The 18,222-nt window shown below is 37.6% G+C and overlaps 1 protein-coding gene across 1 annotated transcript in view; it reads left to right on the top strand.

The window, feature by feature from the left end:
- Positions 1-18,222, top strand: part of C6 (complement C6) — a 63,686-nt gene that overhangs the window by 38,525 nt on the left and 6,939 nt on the right. Inside the window, exons 10-15 of the mRNA XM_062211864.1 lie at positions 10,820-10,986; positions 13,281-13,506; positions 14,605-14,776; positions 15,048-15,159; positions 16,462-16,594; positions 17,501-17,689. Coding sequence (XP_062067848.1) covers positions 10,820-10,986; positions 13,281-13,506; positions 14,605-14,776; positions 15,048-15,159; positions 16,462-16,594; positions 17,501-17,689 — 999 coding nt within the window. The remainder of the gene's footprint in view (positions 1-10,819; positions 10,987-13,280; positions 13,507-14,604; positions 14,777-15,047; positions 15,160-16,461; positions 16,595-17,500; positions 17,690-18,222) is intronic.

The raw sequence follows: 18,222 nt of genomic DNA, 5'->3' as shown, positions 1-18,222 counted from the left end.
GACTTTAACACAAAAACTGTTAAAGGAGAGGAAGAAGGGGATTATGTATTGACTAAGGAATCAATTCAACAGAAAGATGTGACTATTATAAATGTAAGTGCACCTAATTATGGGTCACCTGGCTATTTAAAAGAAATGTTAATGGATCTAAAGGGAGACAGATTCCAGTACAATACAAACGGGAGACTTCCTGTCTAGACAGATCAACCAGACAGAAACAGAGCTAATCGAAACTATGGACCAAATGGTCCTGTTATCTACAGAATGTTTTCATCCCACAGTTGAAAATACACATTCTTCTCACCAGTGCATGGAACTTTCTCTAGGATAGCTTATATGCTAGGCAATAAAGCAAGTCTCAGCAGATTAAAAAAAAATGGAAATCATACCATACATCTTCTCTGACCACAATGAATGAAGCCAGATATCAACAACTCAAGACCCTCTAGATTGTATGCAAACACATGGAGATGAACAACATGCTCCTGAATGAGCAGTGGGTCATAGAACAAACCAAGAGATCAAAAAATTTCTGGAAATGAATTAAGAGAATACAACATAGGAAAACATGGGATACAGTAAAATCAATGTTAAGAGGCAATTTAATAGCAACTGGTGCCTACATCAAGAAATCAGAAAGGTACCAAATAAATGAGCATTCAGTGCATTTCAAGGACCTAGAAAAACAACAGACCAAACATAAAATGAGTAGGAGGAAAGACATAATTAAAATTAAGGAAGAAATAAATGAAATTGAACCAAAAAAACTACCAAAGATCAGTGAAGAGCTGATTTTTCAAAAAATTAAACAAAATTGACACACCTTTAGCCAAAATAACAAAAAAAGACTACTCAAATCAACAAAAAGAGATGAAAAAGGAAATATAACAACAGATACCACAGAAATAAAAAAAATCATCAGGAATTACTACAAATCTGTATGCCTCAAATCAAGAAATCTAGAAGAAATGGATAGATTCCTAGACACATATAAGCTACCAAAATTGAGCCATGAAGAGAGAACAAAAAACCTAAATGGACCAATAACGAAGAAGGATATTGAATCAGTAATCAAGACCCTCCCAAAAAAGAAAAGCCCAGGACTGGATAGTTTCACTGCTGAATTCTGCCCCACATTTTTCTCAAGCTATTCAAAACAATTGACAATTGAAAGGGAGGGAATACTCCCTAACTTACATGAAGTCAACATCATCTTAATTCCTAAATCAGAAAAAGATACAATACAGAAAAAGAACTAGAGATCAATTTACATGATAAATATAGATGCAAAAATCCTCAGCAAAATACTAACCAATAGAATCCAACAACACATCAGAAAGATCATTCACCTGAACCAAGTAGGATATATCCCTGGTATGCAGGAATGGTTCAACATTCTCAAATCAATAAATGTGATGTATCACATTAACAAATTGAATAACAAAAACCACATAATTATCTCAATAAGTTCAGAGAAAGCATTTGATAAGATACAACAACTTTCATGAAGAAACCTTAAGAAAATTGGGTATTGAAAGAATATTCCGGGGCCAGCGCTGTGGCGTGGCAAGTGAGGCCACTGCCTGCAGTGGCAGCAATCCATGTGAGCACCATTTGAGTCCTGGCTGCTCCACTTCCAATCAAACTCTCTGCTCAGGCTTCTGAGGGCAGTGGAGAATGGCCCAAGTCCTTGGCACCTGCTTGGGAGACCTGGAGAAGGCTCCTGGCTTCAGATTGGCACAGCTTCAGCCATTGCAACTATCTAGGGAGTGAACCTGCAGATGGAAGACTTCTGACTCTCTCTCTGCCTCTGCCTCTCTGTAGCTCTTTCAAATAAATAAATCTTTAAAAAATATATCTTCCTCAGCACAATTAAGACAATCTATGACATTAGCACAGCCAACATCTTACCAAATGGAGAAAAGTTGCAAGCATTCCCACTACAATCCAGAACCAGACAAGGATGCCCATTCACCATTGCTATTCAATATAATCCCACAAGTTTTAGCCAGAGCCATTGGGAAAAGAAAAGAAATCAAAGGGATACAAATTGCAAAGGAGGAAGTCAAACTAGCCCTATCTGCAGATGAAATGGTTATATACAGAGGATTCAAAATACTCCACTAAGAGACTACTGGAATTCATAAAAGGGTTTGGTAAATTGGCGAGATATGAAATCAACACACAAAAATCAATAGCCTTTGTATACAAAGACAATACCATGGCTGAGAAAGGACATCTAAAATCAAGCTCATTCATAATAGCAACAAAAAATCAAGCATCTTGAAGTAAACTTAACCAAGTATGTCAAAGAGCTCTACAAGGAAAATTACAAGATATTAAAGAAAGAAATAAGACGCCCAAAAAAATGGAAAAATTTTCCATGTTCATGGATTGGAAGAATAAATATCATCAAAATGTCCATATTACTGAAAGCCATTTACAAGTTGAATGTGATCCCAATCAAAATACCAATGACATTCTTCTTAAATCTAAAAAAAAAGTATGCTTAAATTCATACGAAAACATGAGACACCGAATAGCTAAAGCACTCTTATACAGCAAAAACAAAGCCAGAGGCATCACAATACCAAATTTCAAGACATACTACAGGGCAATTGCATAAGAAAGTCTGGTACTGGCAAAAAAAAAAAAAAAAAAAAAAAAAAAGATATGTAGACCAATGGAACAGAATAGAAACTTCAGAAATCAAACCATGGATCCACAACCAACTTATCTTTGACAAAGGAGCTTAAAATCAATTCCTAGAGCAAGAACAGTTTCAAACAAATGGTGCTAGGTAAACTGGATCTCTGCATACAGAAGTATGAAGCAAAACCTCTCCTTACACTTTAAACAACAATCCACTCAAAATGGATCAAAAAATTAAATCTACTACCCGATACCATCAAATTATTAGAGAACATTGAGAAAACTGCAAGACAGTGGCATAGGCAAACCTTTTTGGAAAAGAGCCCAAAAGCACAAGCAATCGAAGCCAAAATTAAATGAGATTACGTCAAGCTGAGAAGCTTCTTCACTGAAAAAAGAATACCCAGCAAAGTGAAGAGGTGACTGAAAAAAATGGGAGAAAATATTTACAAACTATACAATTGATAAAGTTTTAACATCCAGAATCGATAAAGAGCTCAACAAAGTCAGCAACATCAAAACAAATAATCCAATTAAGAAATGGGCAACAGACTTGAACAGGCATTTTTCAAGACAGGAAATTCAAATGGCCAACAGACACATGAAAAAATGTTCAAGATCACTAACCATCAGAAAAGGCAAATCAAAATCATAATGAGGTTTCACCTCACCCCAATTAAAATAGCTCTCATATAGAAATCAACAAATAATAAATGTTGGAGAGGATGTGGGACAAAGGCATCCTAATCTACTGTTGGTGGGAATGTAAACTGGTGCAGCCTTGTAGAAGACAGTATGGAAATACCTTAGAAATATGAATATAGATATACCATATGATCCAGCAATCTGACTCCTGGGAATTTACCCAAATGAAAAGAAATTAGCATATGAAAGGGTTATCTGTATCCCCATGGTTATTACACCTCAATTCACAATAGCTAACATATGGAACCAACCCAGATGTCCATCAGCTGAAGATAAAGAAATTTGGTATGTACACACTATGCAATAGTATACCCTGATAATAAAAAATGAAATCCTGTCTTTTGCTACAAAATGGATGCAACTAGAAGCCATTATACTTAGTGAAATAAGCCAGTTCCAAAAAAGACTAATACCATATGTTCTCCCTGATCTGTAGTAGCTAATAGAGTACCTAAAAGCTAATCTATAGTAGTGAAATTAACACTTTGAGATGCAATGATTTTGAACAGCCCTTGGTCTCTACTGTTAAGGAACAATGTTTTTTTTTTTTTCCCTTCATACTATTTGTGCTACTCTTAGTGTAGGGTTAATCTTATGAGTATAAAGTTAACTAAAAATAGATCTTTGTGAAAAAATAAGGGGAATAGGAAAGGGAGGAACAAGAAGGAGGGGATTGAAGGCAGGCAGGTAGGTTGGTTGGGAATCATCACTATGTCCCTTAATGTGTATTATAAATGCATAAATGTTATAAAATGCATAAAGTTTGTAGGCTTTAAATTTAAAAAATTAAAAAGAAATGCTGTTCAACTGAGACACTTCAAGAAAATGGACTCATTTATCATATTTAAGTATTTAAAAAGTGAATTCTTCAAGTTTTTTGTCTCTTAAATCAAGTTTACTACAAAATAATAGCAACAATAAAATCTGACTGATCTCAAAATTCTCCACAAACAATGCATCGAAACAATAGAGAAATGTCCACATATTCCTGAAAGAGGGAAAAAAAAGTGTTCATATGTAAAAGTGACAACAGGTAACAAAAAAGACATTCTATAAATACAAAAGAATTCTGGAAATATACACTATTGAGAAATTACTGGGGGGAGGGGAACTACAGTAAAATCTATGTGACAAAGAGATAAATGAAGAAAAAAGCAGTTGAAATCATTCACATGCTCAAAGATGGGATTTTTAAAAATTTCTCTAAAATGGATCTCAACATATCTTTCAAATCTTTGTTTCTTTTAAATAGTGAAAAAAAAATGTCAATACAATGTTACCCGTCATTCAATTTTCAATTTTGGATTTCAATTTTCAGTTCTAATCCAAATTTGGGATGTTCTCACTTTTCTGCTTCCCAGAGATAATCTAAATGTACATGTTTGTGTGTAAGTATTAATATTGGTGAAGGCGGACTAGGTTCTTCCCCTTTGAATCTTTCTCAATTGACCCAACATCAGTCCCATTTGTATCTCAATTTCCTCACCCTCTTAGGAGTTTAAGGAATCCTTCCTTGTTTTCTGCACTTATCACCATAAAGCATGAAGGCTTTTAAGGCTTGCCAAAGGACCACTTGCTTGGGTGCCATGCTAGATATAAAAAATTCTCTACAAAAATAATAAAAACAAAAATCCTCTCAAGTCTTACCATCCTCATCCTACTAGAAAAAAATTAGATACAAATGTTTATGATTTTCTGTTAAATTTTTCTTGAGCCCACATTCCTACCAAAACCACACCTAAAGTGTCAGAATTATAGGAATGCATTGATCAAACCTCCAAATCTAACTAAATCTTTATTACCACATGTCAAGATATTCCCATTCTCCCCAATGCTCAAAAATCTTCTCCCTTTTAAGACTAGAGAGTGGATCTTATGTCATTATACATCCTTTATCCTCCTGTGGTTGAAGTTGTAAATTCAATGTTCTGAGTCCTAGCAGCTTTGGCTCGGGATATTTAAAGTCAAGTAGTCAGAACTCAAGAATTTTTCTCCTTCAAGAACCTGGCCATTGACATTGAAAACCATGATCTTTAAATCTATGATTTCTGTTATATTTACTAAAGTGTAACTTGAGAACTCAAGAATGAAAATTTGACCCTTTTCCTAAGTCATTTCTTACCTGAGACTTTTCATAAGGGAAGCACATAATGTAGCTTGAGTAATCAAAGTATTATTAGAGAGATAAATGGAGTTTAAAAACACAAACAAAAGTTAATACTAAAATATTCCAGTAGACAAATATAAAACTCAAGAATGAAGAAACAGTGGGCAAAGACAAGGCAATGATAATAAATTCATTTAACCTAGATAGCTAATACCAAACAATAAGAGAAATAATAATTGTATTTTTCTGTTTTGCTTCACTGTTTAATATGCTAAATATGTGACACTTATTTTAAGGTAACAAAACCTGGAAATTATAATTCTTATCAGACAGTAGAAGAAGCCTTTCCTGACTACTTCTAATGTTTTTCATAATCAGGATTAGATGTTCTCCAATCTATTCTTACTGCAATGTGTAATCATATCCTAACACATCTAAGATTGTACTATGTTTACTTTCTGTTTCTTATATTAAGTTGTTAGAAAATGTAGGACAGTGAGATGATCTTCAAGTCTTCAGTATTCAACATCATGCCTATTAAAAACTTAACAGATGCAGCTCAATGAGCACATGAATGGTTGAAAGGAAAAAAACAGATAATCAGCCTTTACTTATACTATGTTCCAGTCATTCTTCTGCTTTTTTGTATTAATTTTTAATCCTCACAACAATCCCCATGACAGCAGTGTAATTATCCTCACTTTATAGATGAGGGAAGAAAGGAACAGACAGGCAAGAAAACAACACACACATGAATGTATTTCAACTTGGCTTGAACATACATGTGTGTAATAAAGCTATGAAGGAATGCTTGGTCCAAACTAAACTGGATTTATATGCCTTGTTAAAATACTTGGGATTAATCCTAATAAAGATTCTCACTATCCACCTGCTAGCTGCAGGATGTTAATAGATGTTAGGTATAAAAAAGGGAGTTCATCAGAACATGCCTGTGACTGTAGACTTGTAGTTCAGGCCACTGAAGATTAGAGATGGGAAACGGGCACTCCCTTGACTTGCATCCTTTGGTCTGCTTTAACACAAACCAGGAGGAAAAGAAAGCTCAGCATCAGAACCAATGGGTGGCAGGCCTATTAATGGCTGACTGTACAGTGATCTGCCCTCAAGGAGACCCAACAGGCCAGTCCACTGCAGTGGCTTTCAATGTGGTAAGCCTGGGCTTCAGCAGAAGTCAGCTTGTGAAGAGCCCTGGCAGCTCTGCTAAGAGTTGGATCACTGGAAATGGACCTGCCCTGGAGTCGAAGGATGCCCAGGTCAGAGCCACAGATCTTATTGGCTCTAAGCTGAAAAGCCCTTCACTCAGCCCAACTTCCAAAGTGACCACTGCAGCTGAGGGGATGGTCAAGTAGGGTCAGCAACATTGCAGGCAGAACTGTAAATTTCTTGTTAGAGATGCCCCCTGACTTTACCTGGCCAGCTCTCCTCCCAGGCCAGCCAAGTAATGAAAGTCAACAGAGTGCCTTCCCCTAGGAGGTTCACACCTCCCTTAGGATATACCCCATGTGAAGAGATAGATAGGTCTGGGCCTCTGAATTTACAAGGCCTAAAGCCCACCAGATTATTATCAAGCCCCTTCTATCAGGTTCTACTTGCCTCTCAATCAGAAAACTTAATTGTAGCTTAGATAGCACCTTTCTTAGCTCCTCTAATAATGACTCTGTCCTTTGTTCTAGGCCCTGTCTAGTGCACTTGGGCCTCATTCCTTCGTAATCATAACCTCTACTCTACCACCAATGGCTCTACTCCCAACATGTGTGTACTGATGGTCCTCTTCCCCACTTAATGCTGTATAATTGTTCAAACCTGGTAAATGCCACTCTTAGGATCATTGGTTACTATCCTCACTCTGTCTTTTATGACCTTGTCTAAATATGATCAGAGTCGGCAAACTTGGAAGGCTTCCATAGCCTTGGCAACTCATGACGACAGCCTAGGATGGTTACTGGCGCCATAAACTAGACTGTCAATTTGTTGGGTCAACAACAGGAGCCACTGTGCACTTGCTCCTCATGTGGGATCTCTGTCCTTAATGTGCTGTACATTGTGATTTAATGCTATAACTAGTACTCAAACAGTATGTTTCACTTTGTGTTTCTATGTGGGTGCAAACTGTTGCAATCTTTATACTAAATTGATCTTCTGTATATAAAGAGAATTGAAAATGAATCTTGATGTGAATGGAAGGGGAGAGGGAGCGGGAGAGGGGAGGGTTGTGGGTGGGAGGGAAGTTATGGGGGGGGGAAGCCATTGTAATCCATAAGCTGTAAATTTATATTCATTAAATAAAAGTGAAAAAAAAAAAGTGAAAAAAAAAAAACATCAAAAAAGGGAGTTCAGTCTTTAGATTGAAAAATTTGAATGTTATAGAGTTAAAAACAACTTCTCAAACCTTTTAGTATTATGAAAAGTACTGTGGGTTTTTTTTTTTTCAAGAAGCTGATGTAATATACCATTTCCCCCAATAAGTTTTTATCAAGAAATATATAGATTTAGCAGAACTAATATTTTATATATATATTATATATATATATTAGAAACTCTACTACTGGGTAATACATCTGTTTCTAACACAACTATATAGCAAAACTATACAGCAAAAAGAATGTTCAAAGCAGTATGTATTAACTGGATACAATTCAAATATCCAGTCAAAAACTAGATACAACTCAAATATCTATCAAAGGTACAACAAACAAGTTCTGATATGAATTAATTGCTGCTATGTACAACATAGGTGAATCTCACAGATATCAGGCTGGGGAAATAGTTCAGACACAAAAAGGTATATGCTTAATAATTTTGTATAGAAAATTCAAAGATAAACAAAGCTAGTCAATAGCAGTAAAACTAGTAGCTGCACCTGGGGATGAGTAAAGACTTGATAAAGGCAGGAAGGAGGCTGTAGGGCTGTGGGTGTTTGATATGCACTTGTTCACTTTTCAAAAATTAATTTATCTGCATGTTTATCTTTGTATATTTTTGTGTGAATGTTATCCTTCAGTAGAAAAATTCACTAAAAAATATGAAGCCATACTACACTGGAATCAGTTCTTAAGAAAATGATTTGAGAAAGAGAAATTGCGTTAAGAAAATGTCAAGTATGAACCCACAGTTTTCAGCTTAGAATAGTTTCCAAACAGGTTTTTACACCATCCATTGCTACTCAGCTGACACACCACTGCTAACATTCCTCAGTCGTGTCAACTTCGCACTTCAGATTTTTCAGTTTCTAGAAAATGATTTCCAGGCCAGAAAATGAAGTCTAGTTTCCATGGTTTTCCATTCAGATCCTCTCAACACTGTTCTTACCTGAACCTTCATCTTCAATTCAAACTGATGCCCATGTGCCTGTCTTCAGAACATGGCGCATCTGCCCTATTTCAGGTCTTTGCCCAGGATGTTTTCCCCACTTGCATGGCCAGTGTCTCCCTGGTAAGTCTTCCCTTTGCTTCCAGATCCCTATCAGTACTCCTTGTAAAGTGCCACCCCTCCTAATTGTCAAAGGTCAAAGAATTCTTCTACATCCTAACTCAAGAACTTTTCAGTAACATAGCAAAAACTTCTTTTTTCCTTTCCTTTTCTTTCCTTTTTCTGTCTCCTTCACTCTCACCCATTCTCTCTCTCTGTGCCTTCCTTCTGTTCTTCATCTTCCCTGTGTTAATTCTCCATAGTTTACAGTAGTATATTTATGCACCTATCATATCAGTTTTCCATTGTCTTCCTCATAGGGATACAGCATACACTTAGGACAAGATTTATTGTTAATAATACATATATGTTTCATTTAAAGTCCTTGAATATCAGACATGTTTTGGGCAGCAAAGGTGGTAAGCCATGTTGTAACACAAAATAAATAAATAAAAGCACAATACACAATGCATAAGAATAAAACTGACATCTTATAATTTGATTGTTGTTTCTAGCCCTTGTCTATACTCCTGTGGATCAGTGGTCTTTCTACTGTTTACTTGTTGAACATTATTGTTAATGGTGCATTAATTCTGCAGTTATAAAATAAATTAAAATTATCACAAAAAGTAAAGAAAAAATGATAGAAGGGCAGATTGAAAAAGGGAAGTATGGCTATCTTCTTAGAATTGCATCTATTAAATACATGAAATCTGTTCCTTTATATTAATAAAAATTTTTTAAAAAGAAAAAAAAATTTACAAAGTAGAAATATGCATTTTGTCTTGTAATACTTGTTTTTTGTATGCTTGTCTTATTGGCTTCCCCTTCAATCCATTTTTTTCTGGAATCTTTTTAAGCTACTTGTTCATTTCTAAGAGTTGGTTACATTCAGTAAACTAAAGAAACAGTATATATGCTTAACTCCCACTTTATCATCAGGATCCCATTCCTGTCACTCAAAAACTTTCCTATATCAATCCATTTATGAAACACATGTATTAATCCAAATATGAAAAAACATACAGGTCCACTATCAGTGGTATGTGACACTAATTTTTCTCCTATATGAAAAATAACACAAAAACTTTTCAAATTATCCTCTTATACCCTTCTGTATTTTTTATGCACTTTACTTTGAAAGCAACCATACTACTTTTTCACAGGGAAAGTATCTCAACCTGTTCCTCCAATCATTCTAGACTATCTTATTGTATAATTTATGAACAGCAGGGGCAGGCTAATCCTTGCTAGCACCTCAAAACAGATGCCAAGTTAACACCATTAATTATCACCTGTATTCCCTAGCCTCCTTTTCATTTGATTTGATTTTCACTGTAATCTCCTTTTATTTAATTTCTACACATATTAGTGTTACCATTAATTAGTATAAATTGCTATTGCATTTTCCATAAAAGATTTGTGTTATTTTGTTCAACATGAAATGTCATTGCCTCTTAGAAAACATTGTGCTAGAGGTCAGCTTTGTGGCATAGCAGGTAAAGTCTCTGCCTGCAATGCCCACATCCCATGTGTGCACTGGTTCGTGTCTCAGCCGCTCTACTTCCATACCAGCTCCCTCCTAATGGCCTGAGAAAGCAGCGGAGGGTGGCCCAAGTGCTTGGGCCCCTGAACCCAAGTAGGAGACCTGAAAGAAGCTCATGGCTCCCACCAGAATCAACTCTGATTGTTGCAGCCACTTGCTGAGTGAACCAGTGGATGGAAGACGAATCTTTCTCTTTCTTTCTCTCTCACTCACTCTCTCCCATTCCTATAGGAATGAGGAGTGCTCTAGCTCTTCACTTGGCTTGATCACTCGAAGAACTACAGAACTGTAGCATCTACTTCTTCCGGTGCAAATAGGTTTTCTTAAAATATGAATTCGCAACAAAATTAAATGGGAATTTTCTTAAAACATTCTTGCAGGTTCATTTTTGAAGGGAGCAGAGAAATCCATATCTCTGGTTCGCGGTGGGAGGAGTGAGTACGCAGCAGCTTTGGCGTGGGAGAAAGGGAACTCTGGTCCGGAGGAGAAGGTATTTTCTGAGTGGTTAGAATCAGTGAAGGATAATCCAACTGTGGTTGACTTTGAGGTAAGATTAAAAAGCATGATGGGTAAAAGAGCTGAACTAATTCTCTAGCAGCCCAAATTACACAACTCCAATTTTTTCCTCAGATGTTAAATAAACTGCCTTTCTTCAGTATGCATGCATACTGTACCTTTACTTACATATCAAATTGCACATCTAGTTCTCCTGCTCTTCAAACAAGAGTTCTGTAGCACAGTATTTAGAATTCCTAGCATGCATCAAATTTAGTGAATCCAACTGCTCCTATCTGCCCTTACTAGTACTCTTATCTCCCCAGCTGTACAAGCAATGTGGTTTCTGGGTTTTTCTTGCAACTCTTTATTGGATGAGCACCCCTAAATTTTTCACTGACAGTTCTGTGGGATAAATGGGATTTTAGATACATTTACTGCCTGTTCTTGTCACCATTGGTTCAGTTTGCCAGTTTTGAATTTTGTAATTACATAGAATGGCAATTTTTGTTATTTATGGAACATTTTGCCCACACATGGGTCTTATGCCATTTAGAACCAGTTTTATCTAATACAAAATCACATTTTTTAAAAAACTCCAAAAAGGCTATTATATTTATTTTATTTCGATGGAAATAAAGATGTTCAATCAGTATGGAAATGGAATCATTTACTTGTTACATTAAGAATTGAGTTCTTTAGTATTTGTTGTTGTTGTAGTTGTTCTAGTACTAGTGGTTAAACTCTGTAAATAACACACAATTATTCTTAGATGTTTAAATTTTAACTGAAAAGTGATCCCTGTTAAATTTAAGAGTGGAAAAAGAGAGGGAGGAGATGCACAGTTTGGGACATGCACAATCAGTCTTGCCCCAAATGAAGGAGTTAGAAATGTGCCAGGGGATTCCAATACAATCCCATCAAGGTGGCATGTACCAATGCCACCTCGCTAGTCCAAGTGATCAATTTCAGTTCACATTCGATGGCTTGGATAGGTCTAAGAAACAAAGGGATCACACAAACAAGACAAGTGTCTGCTAATACTAACTGATAGAATCAAAAAAGGAGAGAAAGATCCAACATGGGAAGTGGGATACACAGCAGACTCATAGAATGGCAGATGTCCTAAACAACACTCTGGCCTCAGAATCAGCCCTTAAGGCTTTCGGATCTGGCTGAAGAGCCCAAGAGAGCATTGTAGGCATGGAAAGCCAAGATACCATGGAAAAGAAAAAAAGAAGACCTAAATGAAAGATCTCTGTTAGTGAGATCCCAGTGGAAAGAACGGGTCATCAAAGAAGGAGGTACCTTTCTCTGAAGGGAGGAGAGCACTTCCACTTTGACTGTGACCCTATTGGAACAAGATCAAAGTCAGTGAACTCTAAAGGCTTCCATAGCCCTGGCAACTCATGACTAGAGCCTAGGGAGATTACTGACGCCATGAACAGGAGTGTCAAATTGTTAAGTCAGCAACAGGAGTCACTGTGTACTTACATCCCATGTGGGATCTGTCCTTTAATGTGTTGTCTAATGTGCAGTGATGCTATAACTAGTACTGAAACAGTATTTTTACACTTTGTGTTTCTGCGTGGGTACAAACTGATGAGATCTTTACTAATTACATACTGAATCGATCTTCTGTATATAAAGATAATTGGAAATGAAAAAAAAAAAAACCTGGTGTTAAATTGGAAATGGCATAGAAAATTAATTAATTTAAAAGAAATATATTATGTAGGATCTCTGTCTTTAAAAAAAAGAATTGAGTTCTATAGATAGTGATCAGAAAATGACGCCCAGTCGCCCAACTAAGCACTTTGGACTCATATGTGCACAGCACTAAACAATCACTTCTTTGGAGTAGTTCATTTCTCTGCTTTCTCCCACTCCATACTTTCTCAGCTGGCTCCACCAAAGTCAGTCCTGCCCTTGAAAAAAAATGAAGGATATGAAAAACCTCACTTCATCCTCTCTAGATTTTTCTACTGGAATCAAACTACAGTGAAGTTTCACAGCGTATCAATGAGCTGCTCAACTTTTAGTCACCTGAGTAATTTGATGCATGCATTTGATTTGGATAAATATCATGCTGTAAATCTAAGTAAATGACACCTCACAGATCACTTCCTTCACTATAGAACTGCAGGGAGGTTAAGTCCTGGATAATCACACCTGTCCTCAGCTGAAGGGCTATTGTCTACTGGTTAACTAGGCAACTATACCGTATTCTACAATAATTCCTTTCAGTGTGTGATTTTCCAAGTTTTGCATTTCATTCTATGAGAATTGTTCAGCAATAGCTGCTAACAGGTATGTGACTGGACCTCCTCTGTCTTCTGCTCTTAGCTCACTCCCATTGCAGACTTGGTGAGAAACATCCCCTGTGCAGTGACAAAACGGAACAACCTCAGGAAAGCTTTTCAAGAATATGCGGCCAAGTTTGACCCTTGCCGGTGTGCTCCATGCCCTAATAACGGTCGCCCCATACTCTCAGGGACCGAATGTCTGTGTGTGTGTCAGAGCGGCACCTATGGCGAGAACTGTGAGAGACGGTCTCCAGATTACACATCTAGTAAGTGTGGGGAACTCACTACAACAAAAGATATTTTAGGTTTTCCCCACCAACAATATTTTAGGTTGTCAATAAAGCAAAACAGAAGTTCTATTAGCACCCTCCATTTTAGGCAAACTCATAGGGAAGACAAACGTGCAAAAAGTTATACTGTAAAATCAAACAGCCCTGAAATGAGGCTGAGCTAGAAATCTATCAACGTGTAACCTTGAGTAAGTTACCATCCTCTTGATGCATTAATCTGTTTATCCATGAAATGGGATAACAATCGTATCTATCTACCTGAGGATTTGGATAGACAATAGGTAGGTAGTTAGGTGGAGAAATAGATCGAAGAGTAGTTCAAAGAGTTCATGGAAAATGGAATTAAAAGAATTTCCTTTGCAAACAATTTTGACATCTGTGCATAGTTTTGCATACTGTTCATTTTCCATGAACTTTTAGCACATCCTGTGTGTATGCATGCATGTACACAAAATATAACACAATTCCAATAACATAAAACATTCTACAAGATACAAGATGCTGTTGTTACAAGCCTCTTATCTTGTAATGCAGAATGATATGGGATTAAGTAATGCTCATAGTTACTTCATATCCTCTTTAGAAAGATGTGGCAAGGCGTTATAATATATTCCACTTTTAAAAGGTAATTTGTTATATATTCTATTCAGAGTATGTTCATACATACACATAACACATGGATATAAATATATATGAGGGGTCTTCAGAAAGATCATGGAAAAGCATATTATGAAAAATTATGCATACATTTCAAAATTTTTTGCACCAAAATAAACATCTTTAATTCCATTTTCCATGAACTTTTTGAAACACTTTGATATATGAATATGTATATACATATACAACATGTTTCCTGACAGTTCAAAGTCTTGCTTTGTTACAATTTAATTTAGGCTGTGGAGAAAAGAAAGGGAAATCAGGCAATGCATCAGAACCCTCGCAAGAGTAATTTCTTTTCTACAAATGATCCTATAATATTCCACAAAAGCTAAATTGAAACCAGAGTGGCTTAGTTTCAAGGCTCAGATTCTCTCTGCTGCACAGTGATTGCAGGTGTGGGTTCCTTCATTCCAGATGCAGTAGATGGGAACTGGGGCTGCTGGTCTTCCTGGAGCACCTGCGATGCTACTTATAAGAGGTCAAGAACCCGGGAATGCAGTAACCCTGCCCCACTGCAGGGAGGAAAACCCTGTGAGGGGGAGACACGGCAAGAGGAAGACTGTACATTTTCAATAATGGAAAACAAGTAAGGCTGGGTAAGAGGAAAGAATAGGTCATTCCCATCACTAACATAGATAGTTGACAGATTTACATATTCTACTGCTAGGAAAAGGACAAAGTTGAATTTTATTATGCCAACAAACCTATTAGTGAGGCATTGAATCTGCTGCTATCCCTTTCTGTGTAATGTTTTCTGTTAGCATATCCACATGTTGTAATATGTACTTACGTGTGTATATATGTGGCAAATATAAAAATTTTATTAATGTAAATATACATTTATTTATCTCTTTTAGTGGACAACCATGCATTAGTGATGATGAAGACATAAAAGAGGTAGACCTTCCTGAGACAGAAACAGATTTCGGGTGTCTTCCCCCAAGGCCTCCAGAAAATGGATTCATCTGGGTAAGCTTCCTGACCTTCATTTGTAGTTTGGAGTTCAAAAATAAGAATTTGAAAAATATTATTACTTCCTGTTTTAGTAATCTCCTATTCACTTTAAAAGTATAAAGTAATATTTAGAAATGTTTTGCCACACTTTGCCATCTTAAATTCCACACAGATAATTTCATACTTGTTTTTTGGACCAAGTATGTGTTCCTTGGTACTACTTAGTCCACATGATAATAGTGTAGCTATAGGAGTAAAAATTAGAACTTCAACATTATACAGAATTAGATGATTTGCAAGGATCTACAGTTAGGAACTGTTTTTTTTTTCCTGAGTCATATTATCAGAGAGACAAACTAGACATGGCTATAATCATAGGAGATGTGAGTCTGTATTGTCTTAATAGGTTAAGAATCTGCCCATGTATAAAGTACCATGCCTAAAGATTTAGGCATGGAAATATTTTGAAAGGAAGCAGTTTCAATTATTTGTTAGAATGGAAGTTCTCAAACTCAACAATGCACTGGAGTTCTTATTAAAATTCATATTGCAGGATGCTACTTCTAGAATCTCCGATGCCATTGGTCTTTGGGCAGAGCCCAGAAATGTCCCTTTGTACCAGGTTCCCAGGTGATGCTTCTAGTTCAGGAGCCACATTTTGGAAACTAACCCGTTAAAACAGGGATCAGAAATCTACGGCCCAAAAGCCAAATCTGGCCTATCACTTAAAAAAATAGTCTTATGGGGCCAGTGCTGTGGCGTAGCAGATAAAAGCCTCTGCCTGCAGTGCAAGAATCCCATATGGGTGCTGATTCGAGTCCCAGCTGCTCCACTTCGGATCCAGCTCTCTGCTAGTGCCTGAGAAAGCAGAAGACGGCCCAAGTCCTTTTGCACCTGCATCAACATGGGAGACCCAGAAGAAGCTCCTGGCTCCTGTCTTCAGATAGGCACAGTCCTGGCCGTTGCAGCCATCTGGGAAGTAAACAATAGATAGAAGACTTCTCTCTCTGCTTCTGCCTCTCTGTAACTGCTTTTCAAATAATAAATTTTTTAAAAAAAGTTTTACTAGAACCACATTTATTCATTTTCATATTATCTGTGGTTATTTTCACGTAATAATGGCAGAGGTAATTGCAACAGACACCACATGGTTTTCGACAGTACAGGCCCTATAAAGAAAAAGGTAGCTAATCCTGGCTCTCAAACCGTACCCTCAAAATTACATGCTGTATCTACATGAGTAGATGTAGAAGTGAAAGAAAAAAAAAGAATCTAGCAATGTTTACAGATGATTATTGGTGTCCATTTTAATTCCAGAATGAAAAGCGACTGTACTCAGTTGGAGAAGAAGTCGAGATTTCGTGCCTCACTGGATTCAGAGCTGTTGGATATCAGTACCACAGATGCTTACCAGACAGGACCTGGCGGCAAGGGGACGTGGAGTGCCAACGTGAGGACTAGGAAAACGCTCTTGACTACACTACAGAATGAATGTTCTCAAAATGAAGAGAACAAACGTGCACCCTCAGATCAGGATATTTTATGATCTTTTAGTAATTCCGGTGAAAAAGATTTAGTGATGCCTTATGTAGAGCTAATTGCTAAAATCTCCATATTTCAGTTCATTAACCTCATACACACAGAACTGGGGAAAACCCACTTAAAAAGAAATCCAGGAAGTCTTCAGATTCTATCTAACCGCAGTCATCTGCCTTGCCTGATGTACAAATTGACATGCCCCTACAAGATGCTGTCTACCCTCTAAGTGTCAGAAAAGGGATTTTAGGCGAGATGTAGTTTTCTGCAAGACTCTTACTTGGAACACATTCATACCCTTTGCTGAGAAACAGTGAATGAGCTTGTAGCACACATACACACCCATGCTTCAGTAAAGTAAAAAATGAGATTCGAATCAGGCTGAAATGGGGATCTCAGAGACTTGTTATGGGACACCATGAAGCAGAGGAGAGACCAGCATTGATCTGAACACCCTACTCATGGTGTGGTCCTTTGCTTTGGGGAAAGCTTGCTGAAGAGGACAGAACAAAAAATATTATTTATTTCTTTAGGACCAGGTCCCAGCGATGTGATGAAAATTGGATGTGTCTGGAAAGTTGGATGTTCCTTAACAAGAGAACCTCAAAGAATGCAACAAAAGGGAACTTTTTGGTGGCAGGGTCTCAGAGGGGAAGCCTGGGATCCATAACCTTCAGATTTTCTGAACAACATGAGGCACAGAAGCTGAGCATAGGCAATACATCTCGTTAAACGCACCTCTTAGATTGCATACACTATATCTGCATTTGTTGGGCATTCTGCTCCACTAAGCACCTCTGAAGTGTTGCTCTCCCTGCAGGGATCGGATGCCTCAAGCCAGTTGTGCAGGACATCCTGACGCTCACACCACTTGAGAGACTGTATAAGATTGGTGCCTCCATTGAGCTGACCTGCCCCAGTGGCTATGTTGTTGCTGGGCCATCCAAGTACACGTGCAGTGAAGACTCTTGGACACCACCCATTTCAAACTCACTCACCTGTGAAAAAGGTGAGTAGCAGCACAGGATTCTGCTAAGATAATGTCCCCCAAGACTGGAAGCATTCACCAGTGATGTCATTCTTTAAACACGTTTTAGAGGGAGCAAACCGAAGATCCTACTGAAAAGCTAGGTTGCATTTCAGCCTCTAAAGGTGATGAGGGAGGCTGGGGCTGAGGCACAGAAGGCTAAGCCTCTGCCTGAGGTTCCAGCATTCCATATGGGTGCTGGTTCCTGTCTTGGCTGTTCCTCTTCTGATCCAGCTCTCTGCTTATGGCCCAGGAAACTAATGCCCGAAAGGGGTGCTGGTACTTCAGGCCAGGGCTTTAACCCTCTGTGCCATAGCGCTGGCCCCTGCTTTTTTTTTAAGATTTATTTATTTACCTAGAAGTCAGAGTTACAGAGAAAGAGGGAGAGACAGATCTTTCATCCCCTGGTTCATTCCCTAGATGACCGCAATGGCCAGGGCTGGGCCAGGCTGAAGCCAGGAGCTTCATCCAGGTCTCACGCTTGGGTGGCAGGGACCCAAACACTTGGGCTATCT

This window comes from Lepus europaeus, chromosome 15 (assembly GCF_033115175.1).
Source record: "Lepus europaeus isolate LE1 chromosome 15, mLepTim1.pri, whole genome shotgun sequence".
In the NCBI taxonomy this organism is placed as follows: Eukaryota; Metazoa; Chordata; class Mammalia; order Lagomorpha; family Leporidae; genus Lepus; species Lepus europaeus.
This window is presented reverse-complemented; position numbering and strand designations above follow the sequence as displayed.